Raw genomic sequence first — 27,376 nt, forward strand, 5'->3', positions numbered from 1 at the left:
AAATGAGAATGTACTCAATTGCTTCACCTGGATATATAAAGGTCAAATGGTTGTGGGGAAAAAATGAAAAGAAAGAAGCAATAATTCATCTTAATTTCTTTTTTTCTTTGATTAACAAAAACAAAACATCATCTGGAGTCACAACAGCTTTGATGTGAATTCAAACCCCTCAACATTCTCACGTAACCGCCTTTGATGGTGACGTCATTACAAATCAACAAGATGGGTATTCATGAGGGGGCGTGGCTGTGTTTTCAAGCGCACGTGCAAAACATTTATAAAAGTGGATGGAGTTTGTCGCGGTTTTGTTCGAAGCTCAATGGAGACTTGAACGTCGGTTGGTGTTCTCTTGTCACCAGTGAAGGAAGAAACCGGTGGTTTGTGAAGTTGTTTGTTACAAAAAAAAACCAACAACATATCGTTAAGACAGTCTTACGTTTAGCTTTCTCTTTCTCTCTTCCCCCCCATTCTAGATTAAGATGCTGCCGGACGCCTACGGCTGCGTTGTGGCCAACAGGTTCGGAAATCTTCCCGACGACGACAGGGACCCGTTGGACTTAATAAGCGAGGTGGAGCGCGAGAATGAGAGAAAGCGGGGCAAGAAGAAGGAGGAGGACGAGAAAAAGGCCAAGCAGAAGAAACCTGGACAGAAGGAATCCCAGAAGGACAGACGTATGCCCATCGTGAAAATGGCGATTCCAGAACCTGATTCAGGTACATGACAAACAATGCCATGTCCACATTGTGCTACACAGAACAAACTCATTTCTAGACTGGACTCCGCTGCCAAGAGCAGTCAGTTTGCTTTGTCAGCTGCTACTAGTGAATACTGGCAGGCTTTCCAGGTTTTGATAGTCCAAACAAGCCCCTACATTAGAGGTGTCCAAACTTTGTCCTCTCGGGGCTGTGCACAGATATGCCAGGGCCACTTTGACATTCTTCAACTTTATTTTAACAACATTCTTAAACTAATACATTAAGAAATGAATTATATAGTCCTTATATCGATTATAGTTATTAGGGGTGTTAGAAAAATCGATTTGGCAATATATCGCGATATTACAGCGCGCAATTCTCAAATCAATTTAATATGCAGCCTAATCAATTTTTAAACATAATTTTTTTTTAATGGGAATATTCATCTATCTATCTATCTATTTTCTTGACCGCTTACGAAACCCAAAATTTTTATTGCAATAAATTGATCGTGACTTTTCCCTTCTACTCTCTAACGTGGCTACAACTTAACAGTGTATCAGACCGCTTGGAACCACACTGCCCCCAAGTGGCCAAATCAGGTACAACATGAACAGCGCTCCCAATATAGGCACACACAAACAAAGGGTAGTCAGTATAAAATAATTTAAATAAACTCGATTTTGGGACATTTAAAATCGATTCTGAATCGCGATTCTTATGAGAGTTTATTTATTTATTTATTTTGAACACCCCTACTAAAAAGATTAATATATATACTTTTTTATATTAGGTGAGCGGTCAGAGTTTCTTGTTGAAAGGCTGTTTTATATGATTTGTCCCGTTAACATGGAGGCAGTAGCAAGATGGAAGGTGACTATTGAGTGGAAGCCATTAACTGTAGTAAGGAACCTTTTTCTCTCCCTAGTTTGCAAGCAGCCAGCTCGTGACGGAGCGGATGACAGAGCAGAGACAAGAGGCTCAAAGATGGCCGTCTTTGGGGAGCGTAGGGCTAACCCAGCTGTGTACCCACAGGAATTCTCCATCCCCAAGTACGTTTTCAAGACTTTAGATTTGTTAAGTCATTCAGCAATTGTGCACAACTTTAGTGTAGCTTAGTACGTGTGAATGTTGATTAAAAAAAAAAAAAAAGACAGTAGTGAAGTATTTAAAATATTTTATTCACTATCTAAATATTGCTAATATTTTAAGCTGTTGTTTTGAACATTAACACTCCCCTTAAATAAAGAAAAAAAATACTTATTGATTTAATTAAAATTTATTGTGTATAAGTTAATAAATGTACCTAAATGATTAAAAACAGTTCAACTTTGAATGCAGATTGACTGAATTTAAATGAAATACAACTGAACAGTACTTAAGCAGTGATTTTAACACTTAAGGAATCACTGAGCTATCGTAAAGTAACATGACCTAATTTTGTCGAAAGGCCTTCCAATGATCCAGTGATCGACCCCAGGAGCCGAGGGGGAGGCAGGGGTAGGAGAGGAGGATACACGAGGAACTCAAATTATTTTGTCCTCAGGGGCAAAAGAGAATTTGACCGTCACAATGCAACGTAAGTTTTTTTTTTTTTTGCTTTTATTGACACACTATGGGAGGTTTTTAAGAGCTCTTCCATTGTTGATACTCTGTGTTAGTGGTATCTCGCCTGATGAGAAGAGGGGCGGCCGAGGCCCCTGGAACTGGGGTTGTGTGGAAGAACCAGCGAGGTGTGTGTCTGCCTGTCCACAAAGCTGTCATATTTGGTTAAGTCGTAACACTTGTTTTTGTTCTTGAAGCGAGTTAATGGATGCGACGCCTGATGCTCAGGCACATTCTGAGGAGCCTCAAGCGCCAGTGGAAGACAACCAGAACGTGTGAGTATCACATGTAAATATCTTGGTCCTGACCTATCAAAGATGTAAAAAAAAAAAAAAAATCGCCAAAAGAAAGTTTTATTGTTAACCTGTTTTTTCCCTAGCATGAAAGTTGCTGTAAAATGTCTTTTTTTTCACACTAGTGCAATTCCTGAGGAGGAAGGAGAAATGATGGTTCAGGTTGCCATGGAGATGACTCTAGATGAATGGAAGGCCTTGCAGGAGGTCAATCGTCCGAAGGCTGAGTTCAATATCCGCAAAGCGGACAATGTGATTCCATCAAAGGCCAAAGTCATCCACAAGTCCAAACACACAGAGGCGAGTATGCAAACATTCAGACAAGACGACACGACAACGCCCAACAATCCTAGTTCGGATCTGACCCAAATTCCTCCTGTACAGTATAAACTCCCATCTCTCACTGTTAAAAAAAAAAGTTGCTGGTCATGTACATCCACACTTGATGGAGCAGATCAATAACAATAATTAAAAACAATAATAATAGAAAAAAATATTAATTAAAGCACAGCTGAAGTATGTACTCTAATTTCAGCTGGATGACCTCAGCTGCTCAAATGATGCCTAAAATCTTAAATACATGGGTGTCAAACTCCGGTCCTCGAGGGCTGCAGTCCTGCAGATTTCCCTCTTCCAACACAAGCTGATTCCAATCAGCAGGATCGTTATCAGGCTTACGCAGAGCTTGCTGATGAGCTAATCATTTATCAGCTGTGTTGGAGAAGGGAAAACATCCAAAACCTGCAGGACTCTGGCCCTCGAGGATCAGAGTTTGACACCTATGTCTTAGAAGAAGTCAACCCCAAAATGTCCAATACATATCTGATTAATATTGCGTGTGTATAATATGAATTAAGCAGCAAAATCCAGTCTTTTATCCATCTTAGGGAGCGGCCATTTTTTTACTTGCTGTGAGCTGAAAATAACAAATTATTCAGGGCCAGGCTAACGACCAATCACAGCTGATCTTGCAGACGTCACGTGACCAAATAGCAAAAAAATAGGTGAGCCGTGATGCAATTTTTAGGAGTGGCAAAATGGCCGCCCCGCCACCCCGAGCTGGATTTTGCTGCTTAATTCATATTCCACAAACACAATATTAATCAGAATGTTGTTTTTTGGCTAGTTGGTGTGCATAGAAAATTTGGGGGATGACTTCTCCTTTAAATGCAGTACCCAGCAGGCAAAAATCCACGAGTCAAACTCTGGCGGGGCATTTAATCGGTCGTGTACAATCCGATCTCCAGCATCTCAAGGAGCATGTGGAGGAAATGGAGGGCGACGGTAATTTCTTCCGCCGGTCGGTGAATGACATCACCTCCCTTATGGACATCAACTTTGGTAGTCTGGGACGCCCGTCTCGAGGAGGAAGAGGCAGGGGGGCTCGCGGTGGACTTTTCAACCACCCCGAGAAAGTCAAACCCACACGGGAGCAGGTCAGCATTCACGCCTCACTTCCATTGTTTTATGTAAACAAACATTAGTTGGCTTTTTTTTTTTTTTTTTTTTTGTCAGCTGTTGGCTAATAGCCGCGCCGCTTGCTCACAGGTGGGCGAAGCGGCTCCTGACCCCGACAACCCAGAAGACTTCCCAGCATTATCAGCAGGCAGATGACTGAGTTCATGCTTCATGTAGCCGAGTGTGGGGAAATGGGTTGCACAGGAAAACACATTTCGTGGTTCTGCGGGTCTCAAGGTTTGGTGTTTTATTCTGCTGGGTTTTTGTTCCCATTCAGCGATGTCACTCTGCTTATAAAGACTTTTGCAGATATTACTGGTGTTTGTTTGTTGTTGTTTTTTTTTTAAACATAGATATACAGTATAGATGCGAGTGATCTGTTTGTATGAAATAAAAAAACATTTGTGCAGGTACATTAATGAAAAGGGACAGCAGGGTTATTCTTAAAAAGTGATTATACAGTATTATGCTTCAAATGAGTATTATTCATAACAGTGGATATGTAGGACGGTTTAGCATTGATTAACGGTACAAAAATATTTACATGTTTTCCAAGTAAATATTTACAGTCAAGAAATACAACCGCTGAACATCTCACAAGTGCATAATAGTATTGAGATAAGTGCACACTGTATCGAGCATGGACATTCAGGCTACAAAATGATTCAAAGTCTGATCTGGACCTTCAGTCTGCTTCACTGAGGATTAATAAACAGAAAATTAGTAGGACCATGTAAAAAAAAAAAATAAAAAAAACATGTATACAGAAAATAAAACACTCAAGTCAGTCTTCAGGGTTTCCACAGGTTGGCTCACCGGAGTAAAGGAGCTCTTGCTTTAGGTATGGAGTGACTGAAGAACAAGAAACATCAAAGGAGATAAACACTTGAATTAGAATACTGTCCGTTTTTCACCTTGCAAAGACTTTAAAAAGCATTATGAGCAAAAAAGATAGGAGATAGATACCAAAGTTTAGAAAATCGCTCAGATTGCAAAGAATGGCGAGCTTTACGTCCTCTGGAGGCGGCGGGTCTGTTGTGTGCCAAACAGAAAACAGAGCAGAAGAATGAGATGGATAGCAGGAACGGGGATGATGGAGACGAGAGTGACAGTCGCGGGCAAGCAAGAGAAGGGACGAGGGAAGCTATAGCCAGTCATACTCCAAACAACTCTCGCCTTTGGAGGACATGCAAGCAAGCAATGCCACTGGAAGGAAGTGCAGGCAGACTTGAAATACTTGGCAGGAAAGATTGTTTCTTTTCTGTTATTTTGGGTTGTATGTGGCAGCAGACTTGTAATTAAGTACATTTATCATGAGAAGACACTCTAAACTATCACAAATTTTGACCTGTATCCAATCATCTAACTGCTGCCAAAACCCAACTAGAACTAGCAGGGCTCTAGAAAGACACTTTTTTTTCCCCCCCGACTACATTGCCTGCCTTTTAAGGTGATATTGATTGATGAATGAATAAGAATCTGGTCATAAAGTTCTTTATTTGAAGCACAATTCCGCAAGACCAGTAACATAAAATGCGCTCCCTCAGTGTTGCTTATGACTTAAACCTGTTGGGCTTTAAGTCGTCAATTGTGCTCATCTGCAGCTATTGCCAGTCTATACCTGATAACAATGATGATGAAAATATGGGATATATATATATATATTTTTTTTTAAATACCATGATAAATGATATCATTGATGTTTTGGATGCTGCTGCTATTATAATGGAACATTTTAAATTGAGGACATTTTTAAAAGCAAATTATTAAAAGGAAGAGGCAATCAATAGGGGTGTGCCAGAAAATCGATTCTCATAAAAAAAAATCGCGATTCTCATTTAGTACGATTCAGAATCGATTTTATTAAAATTATTTTATACTGTCTTGCCTTTGTCTGCGTGTGCGCCTTTATTTGGAGCGCTGTTCATGTTGTACCCTAATTGGCCACTTAGGGGCAGTGTGGTCCCACGTGGTCTAATACGCTGTTAAGTTGTAGCCACATTAGAGAGTAGAAAGAAAAAGTCACAATCAAGTTATTCCAATAAAAGTAGTTTTTTTGCAGCGTGGAGCCGTTCTTTGGAGTGATAAAAGTGTCACGAGTAGCGCGCTAATTAGCATTAGCCAGTCAGACTGGAGTAGATCATTACAATTCTAATACACTGTTCGATCGATTCTGAATCGTACTAAATGAGAATCGCGATTCTTCTGAGAATCAATTTTTTTTGGGCACACCCCTAATAAGAAACCACCTGATTCGATCGTTTGGGCTTTAACTTTGTCAAATGCATTTAGCCACACAAATTAAATAAAACCCTTCTGTTGGTTCTGCTTTTGCATGCAACATACCATAATAACAAGACGATTTTTACATATTTTATTAATATTTCTATAAAAAAAAAAATGTGTATGAAAAACTCCATTAAGAAATGAGAGCCCACATTGGTGGCATTCTAGAGCCCTGACTAGTATCAGAGAGAGCAAGGGAAGTGAATTGTGTATCTCAGTAAGCCTTCATGTGTATCAGCGGGGAGCTTGCCTGCAAGTGCGCCATGTTTAAGTTGACGTGACCGCACGTGTTGGCCGCATCTCTACGGCCGCCACACGGCTCGCAACACACCGGGTGTTCCCTGCTGCCGGCCACTACATGCAAGTTGCTCAGGGAGCCCACCAGTGGACTGCCACATATGGAGCTGGCAGAGAAGAGGGGACGCGTATAAGTTGGGCTCCATGAGTGGCTATAACCTCGGGGTTGCCTTGTTCGTGACATATTAGGCATCCACACAACACGTTGCTGACGGTGCAGTTTGGTTCAGTTGGGTATGGAGTGCAATTTGTTGCGTTATCATTTGTTTGGCCTACTTTACATAGTGGACTAAGAAAATGTGGAAAGACTGCCCTACTTGCTATTTTTCATGTTATTGCTTTATACTGGTGATCTAAAAGTGTTTTTCATACAAATATTTACTTTTATGACTTTACGACTGCTTTAGTGTGGGTCAAAGAGTGTGTTCTGATCTAAATTAGCATTATGCCATAAATAGAACCTCCCTATGCAAGCATATGAAATACGTTCCATATGAGCTTTTGGTACACTTTTGTTCTGGTATTAACCACAATGACGTCAAAGTAGACTTTTTTTGTTGTTGCCCTGAACTCATTCACTGCCATTGACAGCTTAAAACGTCAAAAATTCATTTGAACTATTTCTATTAGTTTAACTTTTTTTTTCCCACTTTTGTTAACAACAGTATGAAAACCTAGATTTTTTTTTATTGTACATCTAGAACAGATATAAAATTTGTGATTAATCGTGAGTTAACTAGTGAAGTCAGGCGATTAATTACAATTATGAATTTTAATTGCCTGTCGCCCCAAATTCTAAATAAGCTTTTCTTTTCTTTTTTTAAATCACGTCAGGCGATTACATTTTTTAATTGTAATTAATTGCATGACTTCAATAGTTAACTCACGATTCATCACAAATTTTATATCTGTTCTAAATGTACAATAAAAAAATTCTAGGTTTTCATACTCTTGTTAACAAAAGTGGAAAAAATGTTAAACTAATAGAAATATTTCAAATGAATTTTTGACGTCTATAGCCGTCAATGGCAGTGAATGAGTTAATTGTCCAAGAAATAAATTTAAGTTATCAAATCACAAATTTTATATCTGTTCTAAATGTACAATATTTTTTTCTAGGTTTTCATACTCTTGTCAAATCATAAAAAATGAAATGAAAAATTGTTAAACTAACAGAAATAGTTCAAATGAATTTTTGATGTCTATAGCCGTTCAATGGCAGTGAATGAGTTAATAACTTAAAAAAAATTTTTGGGACTGAAGATGACATCACCTGTGCTGATGAAGTAGGTAACGACCAATCCTGGCTCACCTGTTTTCTTGGTTTGGTCAGCAAACTGAGCCATGATTGGTCGTTACCGACGTCCTCAGCACAGGTGATGTCATCTTCAGTCGACAGTAAGTTGAAAAATTAGTTTTTAAAGGTATTAATTGTTCATGAAAAATTAAGTTATCACATTAATTCTGGACAAAATATTAACTTTTTATTGCTGAAAATGGCTCAATGAGTCAAGTATCCCTTTAAACATTTCTTGACAATAATATGTTATATGTGACCTCCCTAGTCTAAATATTACATACGATCTGATTAATATTAGATTTGTAGAATAAGAGTTATGCAGTTAAATCTAGCCGTTTTTATCCATTACAGGGGGCGGCCATTTTGCCACATGCTGTCGACTGAAGATGACATCACAGTTACTCAGGGCTCAAGCAACAACCAATCACACTAAATACAGACTTTGTTCTCCATTTTTTAGCATCTCTCAGTCCTGTTGATCCTCCGTTTTTGATTTGTTTGTTTTTTAAATACATTTTTATTAATTTCAAAATTACAAGAGGCATACTGAAGGGAATACTCTGGCTGGATTTTTTTGGGGGAGGGGGGGGGGATTTAATACCATACTGAAATGAACCAAACTGTACTAATTGGTAGCTAAATGCCTTTATAGTTCTCCCATCTACGTGTCACACTGACCTGCATGCTACTCCACTGGCTGGCAGCGAGGTTCGGGTTCTCTTCCTGGTGTCGGAGTGGTCGGACAGAGCCATCGAGTTGACGCCGGTCTTACAGCTCTGGACGCTGGCCTGAAGGACGGCCCTGCTGCAGAGGAGACGTGAGGTCATTGCTCCCAGGTTTGGTTGCTGCGTGATATCGCAAAGCTTACTTAAGAGACTGTGATGCTGACCTTGTGTGAATCTTATTCTCTTCTTGCCTGTGAAAACACATGATTGACGTGACTGTAGAGGCGGGCAGATTCACTCTTTTTTTTTTCACTTATTACAGCCAGGTGATGTTAGCAAAGCAAAATACTGTACTACTAGTAGGCTAAATGCACAATGTGACGCAAGATAACCCTTTCCTTTAAACTATAGTAGTTAGTTTTACCCGAGAAATACCAACATGATTTTTTTTTTTTAAACATACAGTCAAGGTAGTAAAGTAATTATTAAGCCACCTTTTTTCTGTTTCTTGTTCACTTTAAATGCCTGCAAAACAAAAAGTATTTTAATGCACGAATAATTAAAAAATAGCGCTAAGAATTTAATTTGAGAGCTGATATGATTTTCCTGATACCAGGCATAAAAATGAGCAAGAAGACGAAAGCAAGGTGCTCTAATCACACCCCCACCCACCCCCACCGTGACTGTATGTCAGATTTAGCTTGGGAGTTCACTTACAGCATTCTCAGTGATCGATCCAGATTGGGGGACTTGGCACATTTTTTGAGGGGGGGGGTTCACAGGCCGGTGGAACTCATAGAAATCCTAACCTGTCTATACAGAAATGCAGGATGGAAGAAGGGAAGCCATACACAATCCACCACAGGGCAAGGCTACACAGGGAGGAGAGCAGCATGGCTACCAGCCATCTAGAAGGAGGACAAATCCATCAAGAGCAAACAAAAAAAGAGGAGGGAATAATAATAACAACAACAAAAAGGAAAGACAAGAGACGACTGGGCGGAACACAAGGTCGGCAACGCTCTGCTTTTTTTTTTACATTGGGACTGGATCGATCGAGCAATCGCGATTCTCTTGAATCACCGACACCAAAAGACACTTCCGCAAAGATATTGCTTCATTGGCCAAATTGTCCGAAAAAAGAACAAAAACCCAAACGTTGAGTTGATAAGATTTTCTTTTAGGAGAAACTTTCTTTACAATATGATCTATGTAACCCCACTAGTCGAAACACAGTATTCTGATTAATATTGCGTTTGTGGAATAGGAGTTCAGCAGCAAAATTTTTATCCCTCTCAGGGGGCGGCCATTTTGCCTTTTGCTGTTGACTAAAAATGATATTAGAGTTGCTCAGGGCTCAGGTAACGACCAATCACGGCCCACCTGTTTCCTGAAACTGATCTGTGATTGGTCATGAACTCATTCACTCCTAGACATTTTCACTGAAGCAATCCCCTTCGCTCCCAACTGTTGTACTGGATTTTGAATATTGTGTTCTATTACTATAAAAACATGGAACCCATCAAAGGAAAGATTAAAGTCTCTTCTTTCATCAGGAAACAAAAGTATTTTTCTATCTGTTTCCGTTTTGCAGCAATTAGCATTAGAATATAGCTAAGTCATTCACAAATCTGTTTAAAACAGTGGGGGAAACGGCATTTTGCAACATGGCCCAGGTTGATCTCTTATACTCTGCTGCCACCTGCTGGCCGTTTTTGTAATTACCTACCTACCATTGCTTCATGCATTCTCTGCATTAAAGCCTTTTGTATGCTCTAGCATTTAAAAAAAAAAAAAAACATTAAAAAAACGTATAAATGTTTTTGGGACCATGGTAATATTTAAAATAGAACGTATTTATACGTTTTTGGGAGCATATGAGTTAACTGAGCCCTTAGCAGCTGTGATGTCATTTTACGTCACGAGCAAGTGGCAAAATGGCTGCCCCCTTAGATGGATAAAAACAAGTGTATTTTAATGCTCCACTCATTCCACAAACACAATATAAATCAGCATGCTACTATTTTAGTATAGCAATAATCTACTATGCGTACTAATAAAATATGGCAAATGCTAAAATAAACCAATTAAGTATCAGAAGTGTAGCATTTTGACAGCATGTCTGGTGAATGCAAATATCGAGTAACCAAGCTTCAACGTTTACACTCATACTGATCCAGTCTCAATAAAACATACAAAAACAGGCAGTAAAGCCTCGTGAGCTCAACCCAACATTTAGTGAACATTAAACACAAAGACAGATTAAAAGACATCTACGAGGCGTGTATGAGCGTGCATGTCCGAGGATGTCGTATGTCGTGTTCCTTGCCATGCATGGAAGGGTGCGGAGGGAAAAGGCTGAAAAGGCGCTTTTACATTATCTGCGGTGAAATATGACATGCTCTTCAGTGTTAAACAGTGAAGATCGATGTGAGTGCTCAGCTGGGGGTTAGATGCTTGGATAGCAACGCTGATAAATAGGGGTGTGCCCCAAAAAATACATTTTCATAAGAATCGCGATTCTCATTTAGTACAAATGTCCCCAAATCGATTTTATTTAAATTATTTTATACTGTCTTGCTTTTGTCTGTGTGCCTTTATTTGGAGCGCTGTTCATGTTGTACCCGGTTTGGCCACTCAGGGGCAGTGTGGCTCCACGCGGTCTAACACACTGTTACGTTGTAGCCACATTAGAGAGTAGAAGGAAAAAGTAACAATCAAGTTATTCCAATAATTTTTTTTTTTTTTTGCAGTGTGGAGGCGTTCTTTGGAGTGATAAAAGTGCCGCGACTAGAGCGCTAATTAGCATAGATAGATAATATAGATTGAAGCAAAAATCATTCCTGATCAAATCATTTTGAATCAAAAATCGTTCTTAATCGAAAATTGATTCAGAATCGAATCGCAGACCCAAAAATCGGAATTGAATTAAATCGTGAGACATTCAAAGATTCCCACCACTACTGATAAACCAGTGTTGCCGACACAATGCCACAATGTTCCCTTGGGAGAAAGATGTTTGATTCCAGCAAAACACTGAACAAAAGGAGTATTAGTGCTTCACTAAAAATTCGTTATGACCTACCCATCACCCCAAAAAATAAAAATGCCTACATTAGTTTTTTTCGACACAAAATTGCGTGGACGCGTCTTAGCGTCACGGAACCCATGTCTCAAAAGACCCATGCACGAAAGTGAACAGGAAGTCAGCCATTTTGATTTGAAGCAACCATGTTAATCCGGCTATGGACTAAATAGAAATCAAATCTAATCTTTGAATGTAGTCAATCACATTACAAAACCAAATGTGACTTCTAATAATGCAAATGGAATGCATCCGTGAAATGACACGCGTGTAGAAAACACGTCACGTGGCACAGTATACGTAAATACTGCGTACAATTTACCAAACACGTGGCTGAATTATTACCATCGCCACAAATGTCCACTTAATACTTTTGTTTCAAGTTGGATTAAAGTGGGATATTTTAAAAATTCAATGACGATTGTGAAAGGTCTATCCAAATGCACATTTGACTTTTGATGACATCTAGGTCAGATGAGGACGTCCTGAGCGTCCAGACTGCAGTCACATGGGATACACATTCTATTTAGTTCCACATACAAAAAGGACTGACTTGGATTTGAAAAATAATAATAATGGAATTGCACTGTTCACGGTGCAAATTATCTGTAATGTCACATATGGGCAATAAATAAATAAAAAATAGTTTCAATGTGGCTTGAATACTCCTTTGTAAATAGAGGGATATAGAATCCACTATGTTAACTCATTCACTGCCATTGACGGCTATAGACGTCAAAAATTCATTTGAACTATTTCTATTAGTTTAAAAAAAATATCTACTTTTGCTAACGAGTATGAAAACCTAGAAAAAAATATTGTAAATTTAGAACAAATATACAATTTGTCATTAATCGTGAAGTCATGTGATTAATTACAATTTTAAAATATTAATCGCCTATCGGGCCTAATTAAAAATATATATATTAAAAATAAGTATTTTTTAATATAATTTTAGATCTGTTATTAATGTACAATAAAAAAATATAGTTTTTTATAAAAAAAAATAATGAATTGAAAAATTGTTAAACTAATAGAAATAGTTCACATGAATTTTTGACGTCTATAGTCGTCAATGGCAGTGAATGAGTTAAAATGATTGTACAAGCCTTTTCAAAAAAAGAAAATGAAAAAGGGGGGGCAAGGAATTGGGGAACTCTCCTTTTACGAATAGCTTATCTTCATCGGGAGCATGAATTTGCCGCAGACCAAAGGATAGCTTTTAGCAAAAACAGCAAGTCCATGAGAGGCACGGGTAAATGTAGCGCATCTACTGTACTAATTGCAAATCCATGTCGTAGCAAAGCCAAAGGAAAACAAAATTAAATCAGCCATCCATTTCAACAGGAAGAGCATCTGGCCTTGAAAACAAATGAGAAACGACATGCTCTTACCTCCTTCAAACCTCACATCCATTTCATTCCTCTCCACACCAACACTCTCCCTCAGCTATCTTTTAAACGACAGGCAACACACTGGCCAGAGCGCGCCCGTCAGACCGCAGCAGAGCACTACCACCTGCCTGGCACAGGGACAACAGCCACACGGGAAGATTGGCAGTGGCCAACGGGAGCCCTGATTTTGGATCACGGCACATACGCGTCATCCGTCTCGGCTTAGCTTCCTACTTGGTTCCCACACATCTGTGCTTTACTGGACTGAACGACGCAAATGCTTTTTCGTCATACTCTTTCCTGACATTATCAATCACGACTAATCGATTACAGAGTGCCGTACATTCCTCCCAGATGAGGACTATTTCAAGAACACTCCAGGCTTGCCTAGCTCATCAAGTAGCAGAAGTCTTGCCCCGAACCTAATAAATACCGTCTTCAGGTGCTGGTCCAATAAAATGATCAAACATTACAACAACATTGCCCTCTTCAGAGGAAAAAAAAATCATATTTAAATGGATTGATTTGGCAGTGGATGAGAGTGGAGGTCTTACGATAATGAGCTGGAGGATCTGCTGGCCTGCCTCTTGCTCTTCAGGGCTCGTAGTTTGTCACCCTGTGTCAGGCCGTTCCGATCCTCGTCGTCGTCATAACCCTAAACCGGCAGAAAACAACAACAAATTAATACAGTCACAACTAGGGGTGTGAATTGCCTCATACCTGGCGATATTAATCATGATACGAATATATAAGTCGATTATTGCGATTTAAAAAAAATACAAATCAATAGTGATAGACAAATGAAGCTTTATGAAACACTTGTGATATTGTTTGACTCCTCTAGATGGCACTCTTGATTTAAATGGGCCAGCTAGCTAGCTAGCTAAAGAGCTAACCAGACAGACAGACAAATGAAGCTTTACGAAGCACCTGTGATATTTTTTTTGCTCCTCTAGATGGCACTCTTGATTTAAATGGGCCAGCTAGCTAGCTAAACAGCTAACCAGACAGACAGACAAATGAAGCTTTACGAAGCACCTGTGATATTTTTTTTGCTCCTCTAGATGGCACTCTTGGTTTAAATGGGCCAGCTAGCTAGCTAGCTAAACAGCTAACCAGACAGACAGACAAATGAAGCTTTACGAAGCACCTGTGATATTTTTTTTGCTCCTCTAGATGGCACTCTTGATTTAAATGGGCCAGCTAGCTAGCTAGCTAAAAAGCTAACCAGACAGACAGACAAATGAAGCTTTACGAAGCACCTGTGATATTTTTTTTGCTCCTCTAGATGGCACTCTTGGTTTAAATGGGCCAGCTAGCTAGCTAGCTAAACAGCTAACCAGACAGACTGACAAATGAAGCTTTACGAAGCACCTGTGATATTTTTTTTGCTCCACTTGCTGGCACCCTTGATTTAAATGGGTCAGCTAGCTAGCTAGCTAGCTAAACAGCTAACCAGACAGACTGACAAATGAAGCTTTACGAAGCACCTGTGATATTTTTTTTGCTCCTCTAGATGGCACTCTTGGTTTAAATGGGCCAGCTAGCTAGCTAGCTAAACAGCTAACCAGACAGACAGACAAATGAAGCTTTACGAAGCACCTGTGATATTTTTTTTGCTCCTCTAGATGGCACTCTTGGTTTAAATGGGCCAGCTAGCTAGCTAGCTAAACAGCTAACCAGACAGACAGACAAATGAAGCTTTACGAAGCACCTGTGATATTTTTTTTGCTCCTCTAGATGGCACTCTTGATTTAAATGGGCCAGCTAGCTAGCTAGCTAAAAAGCTAACCAGACAGACAGACAAATGAAGCTTTACGAAGCACCTGTGATATTTTTTTTGCTCCTCTAGATGGCACTCTTGGTTTAAATGGGCCAGCTAGCTAGCTAGCTAAACAGCTAACCAGACAGACTGACAAATGAAGCTTTACGAAGCACCTGTGATATTTTTTTTGCTCCACTTGCTGGCACCCTTGATTTAAATGGGCCAGCTAGCTAGCTAGCTAGCTAAACAGCTAACCAGACAGACTGACAAATGAAGCTTTACGAAGCACCTGTGATATTTTTTTTGCTCCTCTAGATGGCACTCTTGGTTTAAATGGGCCAGCTAGCTAGCTAGCTAAACAGCTAACCAGACAGACTGACAAATGAAGCTTTACGAAGCACCTGTGATATTTTTTTTGGTCCACTTGCTGGCACCCTTGATTTAAATGGGCCAGCTAGCTAGCTAGCTAGCTAAACAGCTAACCAGACAGACTGACAAATGAAGCTTTACGAAGCACCTGTGATATTTTTTTTTGCTCCTCTAGATGGCACTCTTGGTTTAAAAGCTAACCTCAAGTAAGATATTTTGTTGAATATTTCCATCAAAAATTGATGTTTAAAAATCCATTTGGCCGAGAATTGTGTACGGTAATATCGCGATATATCGCACCTTAGTCACAACATATTACACCAAATTAGAAATAATGTACAAAAACGTACCAGTTCCATCTCTCCTTTCTTGGATGCTCTGTTCTTGTTGCTGCCGTTAATGGTGATGTCATCAACTCCAGAGAGGATTCTGGTCACAGCCAGTTTGCCATTCTTCCTTTCGTTTAACATCTTCTCCCGGAAGACATCGCCCTCTGCCCATAGGCTGTTCTGCTTCCTGAACGAAAACATCACAGCACATTATCCTAAGATTAGAATGATAATTGATTATTAAAACATTTTGTTGACCGTGTTTAATTGATTGCTGATTAATTGTGTCTTGTCGCACAACAGAGTGTACAACTTGGCTATTGATTTAGTATCGTTGAGTTTGTCGTCCGCTACGGGGGATCTGCGCTGCATCCACAAAGGCCTCCGAAATGACACAACTACTCAGGGCAGCTTAATTTTGACCCCTACAACGCTTTTTTCAGAACATTCAGATTCACATTCATGTCTAATTCAAAATCACTGTTAATTGATTATGAAAGTTATCTCTGTCGTTGATTGAGGAAAAACTGGTGCCCAACTCAGATTCAGAATCGATTTTCGATCAGGAACGATTTTTGCCTCAAAATGATTTGATTGACAATATTTGATTCAATATATAGATGTACAAGGAATTGCAATGATCTACTCCAGCCTGACTGGCTAATGCTAATTAGTGCGCTACTCGTGGCACTTTTATCACTCCAAAGAACGACTCCACACTGCAAAAAAACTACTTTTATTGGAATAACTTGATTGTGACTTTTTCCTTCTACTCTCTAATGTGGCTACAACGTTAACAGTGTATTAGACCGCGTGGAACCACACTGCCCCTAAGTGGCCAAACCGGGTACAACATGAACAGCGCTCCAAATGAAGGCACACACAGACAAAGGCAAGACAGTATAAAATAATTTAAATAAAATTGATTTTGGGACATTTAAAATCGTACTAAATGAGAATCGATTTTTTGGCACACTCCTACTGTAAAGTGGTGTCAAGTCGATTTTTTAGGTATCTGTACTTATCGAGAGTGCTTATTTTTTCTGACAACTTGGAAAAGATTAAAATTGAAAGCGGTGGAGGAATTGAGATTTTGAGCGATTGATTGATCTTTTAAGCTGGTGTCTCAGTGAGCAGCGAAATATTGCGAACGTAGCAAATTTAGGGTTTTCGTCAGGGGTTTGTAAAAGGTTGCAAAAATGTTCGCAGACAGTTTTTCCTCGTCTCAAACTGTTTTTCTTGACTTTGAACATGTTCAAAATTTCTCCGAGACACGAAAAAATGCGACAAGGAAAAAGATTAAGAAAAACGGTGACATTTTGAACATGTTCAAAAACTATTTGCAACAAGAACAAACATCTTTGCAACCTTTTCCGAACCCTGACAGAATCCCCCAAAAATGACTACGTTCGCAAGCATTCGCCGCACAGTGAGATACCAGTAATAATGACGCTGCAACAAATTCGGAGAAGCAAGCTAGTTAAAGGATTTGTTTGACTTGTTGGCTCCAATTATTTTTGGGTCATTAACAAGCCTAAAAGCCACACATTTTTAGCATTTAATAATTCTTTGTCTCATCTAAAAAAAAAAAATACAAATAAAATAAACATATACCTTTGGCAAACATAAATCCATGTGCTTTTGAAACATGTAAACTTATCTGTGTACAGAATCGTATTTTTTCCCAAAACATTTATTTGATATAATTTAACTCATTCACTGCCATTGACGGCTATAAACGTAATAATAAAAAAAAAACTATTTCTATTAGTTAAAGATTTTTTCCACTTTTGTTAACAATAGTATGAATAAAATAGAATTTGTTTTATTGTACATTTAGAACAGATATGAAATTTGAGATTAATTGCGAGTTAACTAGTGAAGTCATGCAATTAATTACGTTTAAAAACTTTAATCGCCTGACGGCTATAAACATCAAAAATTTATCTGAACTATTTCTATTAGTTTAACATTTTTTGCCCACTTTTGTTAACAAGATTATGAAAACCTAGATTTTTTTTATTGTACATTTAGAACAGATGTAAAATTTGTGAGTTAACTAGTGAAGTCATGCGATTAATTACAATAAAAAAATGTAATCGCCTCTTGCCCTTAATTTTTAATAATCTTATTTTTTTTTAAACGAATTCATGGCAGTAAATGAGTTAACTTAGGCACTTACTCTTCAACAAAGTTCTGCTGAGGTCCGATGACGGACCCCGGGCGGCAAATCCGAATCCAAGCAATGACCTCCGCCGCTGTCATGCAGTAATGCTTCATCATGTAACAGCCAATCAGAGTGCCGGTTCGCCCCAGACCAGCTGAAAAATACCCGGAGCGTTGTGAGGAGGAATTTGTTCATTTGCTGTTGTTTATTCCTGCTCAGGTGCGGTTATTATACCTTTGCAGTGGACGGCGATGGCGCCCTCTGCGTTCTCACAGATGTTGAGGAACTTTCTGACAATGGCGTCGTTGGGCGTGCTCCCATCCACAAAAAAGAGGTCGTGATGTTCAAAGCCCGAGTCTGTGAAGCGCCTTGCGTCATACATCTTTTTGTTGAGCCGGATCACACTGGTGATGTTGTGTTTCCTAAAGTATGGGATGTAAGCCTCGGGTGCGTGCAGAGGGTAGCCTGAAGAGGAAACGAGGCATGAACGCCAGCCGCTACATTTAACACGGTTCGAGAAAACATCACGCTGGAGTAAACTTGCCGTTCTCTATTTTGCTTTTGGGATGCGGGCCGCTAAAGGCCAGGAACTTTCCCGGAATGATCCAGTTCAAATCTCCATTTTCTGCCCTCTCGTAGTGCTCGTATTCCTCCGCGTCAAAGTCGGAGAAGTCGAGCCAGCCGTAATGCAGTGCCTGGCAGAAGATAATTTCATAAGTGGGAACATGACTCGGCAATTACGGGGCGGGCGGCGAGCGAGGCTTACCTTGTGGACGGCGTGCAGGCAGTCCAGGATATTCAGATTGTACATGCAGGTTCCAAACGAGGCATCTCTATGAGATACAATTTTTAGGCTTATTCAACATTTTTGAAACAAAACTGATTTCATTTTTCTCGTGTTAAAGCCGCGTTTACTGTGCTCTCACTGGCCGCAATGTTAGGAACACCCGAACACTCGAAAACTTTGGTGCTCAAATGCCACATTTGATTTTTAAACCAGACAGGTGGGCCAGGTCATTAGTAGTGATCAGGGGTGCGAATTGCCTAGTACCTGGCGATTCATAGGTCACGATTCGATACCGATTAATCCCGATACGAATCTATAAATTGATTATTGCGATTTTTTTTTTTTTGAAAATACTAATCAGTAAACTTGTACACTGTAAGATTTGTATAAAAATGTATTTATTTATCCGATTTATTTATCTTATTCAGGCTTATAACTGAGCCACTGCATTTAACAAACAGGTTGTTTCATGTTTGAACAGCACTGAAATCAAATATTAAGGCTTAATGTTCTATTAATATAACATTCTTCCATGCTTAATGTGTGAATCCTAACTCTTAGTAAGACGTTTTGTTGAATATTTCCATAAAAAAAAAAATTGATGCTTAAAAATCGATTCGGCCGCATATCGAATCGATTCGAGAATTGCGCGCTGCAATATCGCGATATATTGCCGAATCGATTTTTTCTAACACCTAGATGTATATTTAAATGAATTAATTAAAATAATAAAATAATCAACAAGCTCACTTTTAAATATTTTTATTGAACACATATATATTAAATTAACTCATTGACTGCCATAAATTCATAAAAGAAAACAAATATTATTAAAAATTAGGGGGCGACAGGCAATTAAAATAATTAATTGTAACTAATCGCATGACTTCACGAGTTAACTCATGATTAATCACCAATTTAATATCTGTTCAAATGTACGATAAAAAAATATAGGTTTTCATACTCTTGTTAACAAAAGTGGGAATTTTTTTTAATCTAATAAAAATAGTTCAAATGAATTTTTGACGTTTATAGCCGGCAGTGAATGAATAAAAAAAGAAAAAAGACAAGATCATTAAAAATTCGGGGCGACAGGCAATTACATTTTTTTATTGTAATTAATCGCATGACTTCCCTAGTTAACTCACGATTAATCAGAATTTTTTTTATCTGTTCTAGATGTACAATAAAAAATAAAAAATAAGAATAAGAATAAAAAATTCTAGGTTTTCATACTCTCGTTAACAAAAGTGGAAAAATATGTTAAACTAATAAAAATAGTTCAAATGAATTTTTGACGTTTATAGCCGTCAATGGCAGTGAATGAGTTAATATGTAAAATTCCTTATTTTTTTTCTTCTGTACTTGGACACGTCAAAAACATCTAAAATGTGTTTTTGTGAACCAATTTTAGAAAAAAACCTTAAGTAAAACATCAAATAATATGTGACTTTATAATATTAAAATTAAGTCAATAGGTCAGATTCAGAAAAAAATTACATCCAGCAGTTGTACCTGAATGGAATGTATGTGCGGTTCTTTGAAACCAACAGACTGTAGGCCTCCTCTGGCGTCATGTTAAGGTACATTACCTACACACAGAGACATAATACATACATTAAATAGTAGAATAGTTATTATACAAATGGAATGGAATAGAAATCTGCAGTTCCTACTCACTGCATATGAGCCAATCAGGTAGGCAGCGTTGGCTTGTTTTTTCTGGTCACCGTAGGTATAAAATACAATCTTCTTCCTTGAAAGTGTACAGGACTGTGCAGAGACAGACTATTAAGTGACATCTGTTTACCTGACAGGGACATTTTAATTGTACTATTAACATGACATACTGTATCAGCCCTAATTACCTTGAGTTTCTTTGTCAGCTTGCAAGAGAAGCGATAAAGCATAGCCAGGTTGAGGGGGCCAAAGTCTGCGTAGAAGCTGTAAGGGAACACAATTTGAACGACTGCCATTTTGATACGTTTGTGTGACACTTTAACTTCATTCAAATTCCTTTCTTAGGCGGAGGGCACACATTCAGATAATTGTGCTGAATTTGAGCTACTTTCAATTAAACATATGTCAAATTATTGGATGTCTCTGAATGATGAACGTGAAAGAAAAACTTTTTTTTTTTTTTTTAAGAACTCATGCAGAATCATCCCTTAAAAATGGCTTATTGTATTTAGTCCGCAAATGCTCATGCGGTGGAGACTCTGGAACAACTCAAGACTAAATTTGGCTCCTCCCAACATAAAAAAAAACTTGCCCCAAAGTCGAGCTGTATCATTTCAGCTGCACAATTCCTATTTGCACTGAGCTTTGGTGGTGACATTTTGGACATTTTGGGCATTTCAGAAAGAGCAGAAAAATTACAACTGGATACTTTTTTTCTTTTTGCAAAGGGAAAAAGTTGTGATGAGTAAACTGCGAATCTGCATTACTATAACATAAATAATAATAAAAACGTACATAGATTGTCTAGTTTTAGACCATCAAAACACTGTTAACAAAAATGCACTTTTGTAATGCATGTACAAAAAATAAAAAGGACTCGCGGTGGGGTCCGCCCATTTACAATGACCTTTAGTACAGTACTGTTTTAGTACATTCAGTAGGTAAAAACACAGGACTAAAAGTTTAATTGTATTAAACTGTTGACTTACTTCTCATATGCCAGCTCTTCGTCTACGCAGAAGCAGTGACGTTCTGTCGAACTTTTGAGTTTTTGTTGAAGGATGGCGAAATACAATTGATCTGCAAAGTGCACACGAAGAAGTAAGTTACTTGCTTTGCCGTGCATACTCACTCACATCTGCAGTCTCCACTTTAGTCGGATTTCCTTTTTTTGCTGCTGCAGTCATTTACCCTTGAGAAGCTCGATGCATCGTGACGACACATCGTCCGCGGTCATGTTGCCCTGAGCTGTTTTGAACATGGCCAACCTGATTTCGCCTCACAAGAACGTGCACATACTCCCGTTCAAACTCTCTTGGAAAAATCTAAAGTACGGATCAATCGTGCGGCAAAGTTACCGCGTTGTAGTTAAAAGTGTTAAAAGTGCAAGTTGACGTTCTGAAAACAAAAGTCTCTTGGAGATGAACGCTATGGGTGAGTTTCATGTGACAAAGTGCGCACTATGCTAAAAGTGAGCTCGCGCTTGGCTCCGCCCCTCAGCCACCGCGAAACGCCATTGGCCGTCATGGATTCAACGCTTGACGCCATTCGAGGAAGCTGCCATCAATCCCTCCCATTTTAGTTTAAAGTTCTCCTGTTCTGACACGCGATAGGCTGCGGGGACGTTAACAAGGCGGTTGCTGGGTTGTGTTCGCACCCAATCACAGGCACTCGGGAGACCCCCCCCCCCCCCCCCCCCCCCAGTCCATGAAGTCTATGGTCAGAACGGATAAAGGACGTCAGTATGAACGTTTAAGTGTTGTTAAACGTCACTCTTTCGATGAATATAACACCACTATGTAAGAACAAACAAACAATTGTGGAAGAGCTAGTTTGATGACCATGATGATAATTGTGGATGTTTTACGACTGTGTGATTAAATCGAATCCCCGCAAAACAAAACGCACCATGCATTAACGGTATCGGAACGTACGGTGTGGCCACGTTTGAGGAAAACAAAAATCACTGCGCGTCAATTCAAAAAGGGCCATTTTGTGTCCACGCAGTGATGTGCAAACTCGGTTTAAAGTTGACTGGGTTCACCCTTACCCGAAATCTCAATGTAAATATCCGAGTTTGGCTCCGCCTCTGAGCCGTGCTGGGCTGCGCAGCACTTCTTCCTCCTCGACTCCACTCGCCTCCTCTCGCTCTTGCGTTTCATGTCGCCTTCAGGGCTGCAGCAAGGCACGCATGATTATGATTCCTCCTCTTGCACGGCCTCGCCGTCTTCCCCTACATCTGCGTATTCGCACCAAAATGTCAACCGTGCTTCCAAGCCCTTCTTCTCTGTTGTTGGCGGTGACGTGAAAACTAGGCAGGGGCAGGTTCTGTGCTGACAGAATCCCCTGCATGTGACGTAGAGTGTAGTGTTGTGCAGTAGGCTCAACCACGGCGTGTGAGAAGTGATCCTGCTGCTCAAATAAAGCCTCCCCTATCTCCGTGACCGTGCAAGGGCGGTGACGTCATCTGCTGTGCCATATGCGCTACATGGAGACACATTGTAATTTTTTTTTTAAATTTTTATTTATATATATATATATAACAGAAATCACTGGCGGACCTAAGCACTGAGCCATTTACAACCAAAATCTGCACTTTTTTATTTAATTTTTTTAACTAACCAATATAAAAGTCAATAGTAAGATGTGGATCTGAGTTGGGCCACCACGCAGCGCAGTCCATGCTTATCGTACACATTTAGGAAATCAATTATTTACGTTCCTCTTTTCACATAATAAATCTTGATGTAATTTCCCGATGTCACGGTTAACGTGTCCGCTTCACACGCTGAAGGATCCAAGTTCGAAACTCAGCTCGTGTTGAATTTGCGTGGAGCCTCCTCAAGGCTGGGTGAGTTTTCTCTGGCTTCGTCCCGCATTCTTAAAACATGCATGACGACCGTAAATGGCCCATTGTTTGTTTGTCTATGTGATTGACAGGCCCCTAAATCAGCTTGAATGCTCCAGTTCACACGGACAGGAAACGGATGAACGTTGGTTTTTATAAATGAAATGTGCTCAAGAAATAGAAACTATACTGTACTTTATTTAACAAAACATTAGAAACGAGCCCTTTGGAATGAACACAAATTGCATACATATTGCTATCTAAATGGACAATAGAAAGCTGTGTTAAGTGTGCCTGATTACTGATGACTCAAGCACATCATACAAATGTTTATATACTGTAAACGTCAAGTTGATTTTTGTCAGCCATTTTCATGTTAAACTGCTAGACAGCTGAATAAGTTTCACCATAGGACCACACAACTCCAGTATTGTGCAAAAGTCTAAGGCTCATTATTGCTCATTATTGCTCACAAAACTTACAATTCCACATTATTGAAAGGTAATGCGTATTTGGGCCAAGGAAGAACTTTGCTGTTATTAAGTAAATTAAATTAATGTGTGCAATTGCAATACCTTAAATTTAATTACATTAGTATTGTCCATACACATAAATAAACACCCACAATATGAAACACCATAAAAACTTATTTTTTATATATATAGTTTTGTCCCTCCCATATACACACATTTACACTTATCAAAACACTTTTTAAACACATTGCAAATGTATTTGGGCAGGAAAAAAACACATCAGCATAAAACATACTGTAAAAAAAATTATATTGTAGTGTTTGCATGTTAAATTCTTTTAACAAGCATCTTATGAGTGAGTGTGTTCGTGTTTTCTTGGTGTTCAATACACAGCTGAAAAGCGCACTGGCAAATATGGCTTTCCTTTCCCAAATGTGAGGACATTATAGTAAGAAAAAAAAACTGCAAATATCCGTGACAGATAAGTTCTACAAATAATATGTTCTTTTTTAAATTTATTTTAATTTATTTATTTTAATTTAATTTTTTTTTAAATTCCTGGAGAGCTCAGTATTGTTCATTCGGTAATTTTACAGATTTTACATAATAATAATCATAATCATTGCTCTCTTTTTTTTTTGTATGTGGGTGTGTATGTGCGTGCATGCGTGTGTGTGTGTGAGTGTGTATGTAATCATATGTTCTTGAATCTCATGCAAAGACATGTAAGACTTATTCAGGTGTTTCACAGCCAAGTTGGGATTGGAACACTGGTGAGTATTCCCCAAACTTTTTTCAGCACCCAGTATCGCTAACTTCTGTGTTGCAAAGCAGAAGCAATACTTTGGGTATGCCAGCCGGTTACAAATGGATGACTTTTGGCTTATTGGTGAAGTTGAGAGTGCGTTGAACTCCGGCGAGCTGCAGCAGCCAGTTGATGGGCATGTGGTCCAGATGGTTCATGTCAAAATGGGAGAAATGCACTTGGGGGCCTGCAAAGAGTTGGAAAAATGAATGATGAAAAAAAAATCACTGCAGAAGTATAGTTTAGTTGTATTAACATTTTGAGTTCAATATTCAAAATGTTTGTGCAATACATTTTATTTTACAGTGTCAATGCTCAAACTGTGTGTATAAATACACTAGTACTTTGTGTAAAAATAATAAGAAGCACTTATCTACAGTGACAGAAGATTATTTAGCGTGAACAAATCTGACCTGGTCCTGCAATGAGAGCGCCACCTTGCTGATGGAGATCGCCCTGGAAATCGAATGCAGGACACGTCATGGCTCTCCATATACTCTTCATTTGGCCCATAAAGACACCAGACTTGACATGAGGACTCGGTTGGGCTTCAAACAGAAATGAAAGGATCCTCATTCATGGCATGAATGTGGCATTAATCTGTATTTACTGAGTTTTACCTGAGATTGTATATGTCTCTTCTCGTTTCATGCCGAGTTTATGGTAAATGATCCTTTCGGGGTCCACGTAGATCTCATGAGTGTATCCTGTCAGTGTGCAGAAAGGCTGGACGCCAAAACCTGACTGAATGCTACATTTACACAATACTTCATACATTTAAGAAAAGTGCATACCTGTATGTGATGATGAGCAGACTGACCAATGACAACTAGACTAACTTCAGCATCCTGCAAACAAAAATAAAATAAAATTAAAAAAAAGATTTTACAAAAAAAATGCTTTCTTAGCCTGTATTTTGCATTTGTTTTGTTTTAAATAGAATACACCATAACTGTTCTAAGAGTTGCATTGAATCTTGAGTGCATTATTAGCATTAGCCAACTGTTAGCTTCTGATAGGATGCTTTAACTGTTTGACTGCCAAAAACGTTAAATGACGTTTAGTAAAATCCTATGGAGGAGTGCCAAAGACGTTAAAATACGTTTTTTCAAAACAGAGGTGAAACTAACCATTTTCTATTGTTGATTACTGAAAAACGGAATAAGGTAGAAACAAACTTTTTTTTCTGATGAAAGATGAGAGTCCAATCTTTCATTTGGTAGTATGTGTGTTTCCATAGTCCAAACACATAATTTTCTGTGGACCTTGAAAGATCAGTCAAAAATGCTTAAATCGGCTGGCACCCACGGCATCCCTTTTCTGAAAACGTCTGGCAGTCAAAGAGTTAATATACTGTACAGTTAACTTTTCATGTAGATGGCTCTTGCCCTATTCCCAGTCAGTACATCAATACCTAGCCACTGCTAGTCCCAAGCCAAGATCAAAAAATGGGCATGTTCAGGAAGGTCATCCAGCAAAAAACAAACATGTCAATCAAATCATGTGAGTGCTTTGCTGTGGTGACAAGCTGAACATCACAAGAACTTAATTGCTTGGTGAAACTGTCGCCATGTTGTGTCCATGTGCCATATGCATGGATCCACTCACAGACATGCATGAAGTGCTGCACCCACGAACGAAAATGCTTTCATTGTTTTCATAGGCACATACTTTCCCCCCCTGCATTCTACAAGGAGAAACCATTCAGTCACAACACCCTTGTCGTCATGGTAGCGAAAAGTTTGACTCACCATTGGCCCACTGGTATATGTAAGTATACAGTTGCACACATATGCACAAAACAGACTAATTTCAGCTAGACAAGAAATGTGGTAATTGCCAACAAACCTCAACCTTTGTTGAGACATGTTTTTAAGACACCAGGGAACCAGGGTTTAAATTGTGTGGAGGAAAACAAAACAAAACGTTTTACTATTATTATTAATAGTACTAGTAGTAGCAGTAGCAGAAGAAGAAGCAGATATAGAAGTATTTGAGAGTCAGGACTCACCTCCAAAACCTCTTTGTGTATTTTGCTTAGATCATCCACATATTCTTTGCAGCTGTAACACAAGAAATTCTACAGGAACATTTTTGGGAGAGGTTAAAAACTACCACCACAAGACACTTTACAAAAAAAGTGTCATCTTGTTGTACATTTATTTATAAATTCAGCCTTTTTTTTCCGCCTCTGCACAAGACCCAAGCTCACTTAATGCTACTTTCCAACACTTATTTAACCGTTGCTGTCAAATAGATGGACGGCAAATGAAGTTTCTCCCTACCCGCACAAAAATAATGATCGACTTCCTGTCTTGGTACAAACACTTGAACGGGAGGGGCGTTCCGTGGCGGTCGTAAATGAAACAATCCTCTACGTCTTGGAGGTGCACGCTGACCGGAGGAGATCCACCCTCCGGAGTAGCTTCGCTCTCGATTTGTCGTGTTATGGGCAACTTCACTTCTGCCATTTTTGTTTTGGGACTATTTTTAGGCGTTCAGCTAAGGCTGGAAAGTCACGCCCAATTACCATACGTCACTCACTCGCTGGCGCTTTAAAATGGTTTATGAAAGATTAAAAAAAAATAAAAAAACGTTTATGAAAGATATTTCACATTTTGTTTACTGTTTGTTGTTTAAATAAAGTATGTAAATGTGTATGGATCAAAGTCTCAACAAATATTTTGATTTAAAAAGTTTATGAAAGACTAGTTACTTAACAAAGATCATAATGACGCGCCAGACGATTATATAGACTTGTCTGACGGAAATGTGTTAAATATCAAAACAGAGTTGACGAACTTGACGATGAACATCTGGTGTTGGCTAGCTGGACGAGCAATAGTCTGGTCTATGCCAAATAAAAACGTGTGCCTCGAAAAGTACTAGCACAGATAATGTTGATGATAAAAAATATAGAAATAATGACAGTAAAATAATACATAATTTGTATTAGTATTGAATGAGGTGAACCAGATGTCTTGGGTACAGCTTGGAAGGGTTGCCAGCCGGTCGCATAGCGGTGGCACATTAAATGGACAACTTAGAGGCTTCAAAGAACATGTGGAACATTG

At 39.0% G+C, this 27,376-nt stretch overlaps 3 protein-coding genes across 25 annotated transcripts; 1 reads left to right on the forward strand and 2 right to left on the reverse strand.

Moving 5' to 3' along the window:
• The first annotated feature begins 232 nt into the window (after positions 1-232).
• LOC144048770 (intracellular hyaluronan-binding protein 4.S-like) lies at positions 233-4,367 on the forward strand. Of its 2 annotated transcripts, none has more exons than XM_077561089.1 (9): positions 233-377; positions 474-714; positions 1,625-1,748; positions 2,147-2,275; positions 2,358-2,429; positions 2,499-2,576; positions 2,720-2,894; positions 3,842-4,030; positions 4,110-4,367. In XM_077561089.1, the coding sequence occupies exons 2-9, from the start codon at positions 480-482 to the stop codon at positions 4,206-4,208; spliced, it is 1,101 nt and encodes a 366-aa protein (XP_077417215.1). In that variant the 5' UTR covers positions 233-377; positions 474-479; the 3' UTR covers positions 4,209-4,367. The 2 variants fall into 2 exon arrangements, with proteins under 2 accessions (XP_077417215.1, XP_077417216.1); XM_077561090.1 differs by having other exon boundaries at positions 4,143-4,367.
• On the reverse strand, positions 4,274-22,583 carry cdc14b (cell division cycle 14B). Of its 22 annotated transcripts, none has more exons than XM_077561074.1 (17): positions 22,227-22,583; positions 21,166-21,256; positions 20,365-20,440; positions 20,177-20,269; positions 20,012-20,088; positions 18,476-18,542; positions 18,254-18,404; positions 17,944-18,174; positions 17,725-17,863; positions 15,564-15,729; positions 13,634-13,734; positions 9,410-9,508; positions 8,825-8,851; positions 8,614-8,736; positions 6,589-6,742; positions 5,019-5,084; positions 4,274-4,904 (listed from the first exon to the last, which is right to left on the reverse strand). In XM_077561074.1, the coding sequence occupies exons 1-16, from the start codon at positions 22,336-22,338 to the stop codon at positions 5,061-5,063; spliced, it is 1,731 nt and encodes a 576-aa protein (XP_077417200.1). In that variant the 5' UTR covers positions 22,339-22,583; the 3' UTR covers positions 4,274-4,904; positions 5,019-5,060. The 22 variants fall into 22 exon arrangements, 18 of the variants coding, with proteins under 18 accessions (XP_077417200.1, XP_077417199.1, XP_077417197.1 ...); XM_077561073.1 differs by having other exon boundaries at positions 8,614-8,739; XM_077561071.1 differs by having other exon boundaries at positions 8,804-8,851.
• Positions 22,584-23,202: 619 nt separating this feature from the next.
• On the reverse strand, positions 23,203-27,365 carry prxl2c (peroxiredoxin like 2C). The gene is made up of 6 exons (XM_077561896.1): positions 26,588-27,365; positions 26,314-26,382; positions 25,097-25,150; positions 24,923-25,028; positions 24,716-24,850; positions 23,203-24,489 (listed from the first exon to the last, which is right to left on the reverse strand). The coding sequence occupies exons 1-6, from the start codon at positions 26,771-26,773 to the stop codon at positions 24,359-24,361; spliced, it is 681 nt and encodes a 226-aa protein (XP_077418022.1). The 5' UTR covers positions 26,774-27,365; the 3' UTR covers positions 23,203-24,358.
• Between the last annotated feature and the right edge of the window lie 11 nt (positions 27,366-27,376).

This window comes from Vanacampus margaritifer, chromosome 3 (assembly GCF_051991255.1).
Source record: "Vanacampus margaritifer isolate UIUO_Vmar chromosome 3, RoL_Vmar_1.0, whole genome shotgun sequence".
NCBI classification, from domain to species: domain Eukaryota; kingdom Metazoa; phylum Chordata; class Actinopteri; order Syngnathiformes; family Syngnathidae; genus Vanacampus; species Vanacampus margaritifer.

What these genes read in the sequence shown, in the direction of transcription:
- cdc14b (XM_077561070.1), bottom strand. Translation starts at nt 22,338, where the DNA reads ATGAAACGCAAGAGCGAGAGGAGGCGAGTGGAGTCGAGGAGGAAGAAG. An exon ending in TATTTACATTGAGATTTCGG is followed by an intron (nt 21,257 to 22,226) that starts GTAAGGGTGAAC and finishes TGCACTTTGCAG; the next exon opens with ATCAATTGTATTTCGCCATC. An exon ending in GAAGAGCTGGCATATGAGAA is followed by an intron (nt 20,441 to 21,165) that starts GTAAGTCAACAG and finishes GTTCCCTTACAG; the next exon opens with CTTCTACGCAGACTTTGGCC.
- LOC144048770 (XM_077561089.1), top strand. Translation starts at nt 480, where the DNA reads ATGCTGCCGGACGCCTACGGCTGCGTTGTGGCCAACAGGTTCGGAAAT. An exon ending in CAGGAATTCTCCATCCCCAA is followed by an intron (nt 1,749 to 2,146) that starts GTACGTTTTCAA and finishes TTTTGTCGAAAG; the next exon opens with GCCTTCCAATGATCCAGTGA. An exon ending in TGTGTGGAAGAACCAGCGAG is followed by an intron (nt 2,430 to 2,498) that starts GTGTGTGTCTGC and finishes TTGTTCTTGAAG; the next exon opens with CGAGTTAATGGATGCGACGC.
- prxl2c (XM_077561896.1), bottom strand. Translation starts at nt 26,773, where the DNA reads ATGGCAGAAGTGAAGTTGCCCATAACACGACAAATCGAGAGCGAAGCT. An exon ending in CTGCTCATCATCACATACAG is followed by an intron (nt 25,029 to 25,096) that starts GTATGCACTTTT and finishes TTTGGCGTCCAG; the next exon opens with CCTTTCTGCACACTGACAGG. An exon ending in CGCTCTCATTGCAGGACCAG is followed by an intron (nt 24,490 to 24,715) that starts GTCAGATTTGTT and finishes AACTCTTTGCAG; the next exon opens with GCCCCCAAGTGCATTTCTCC.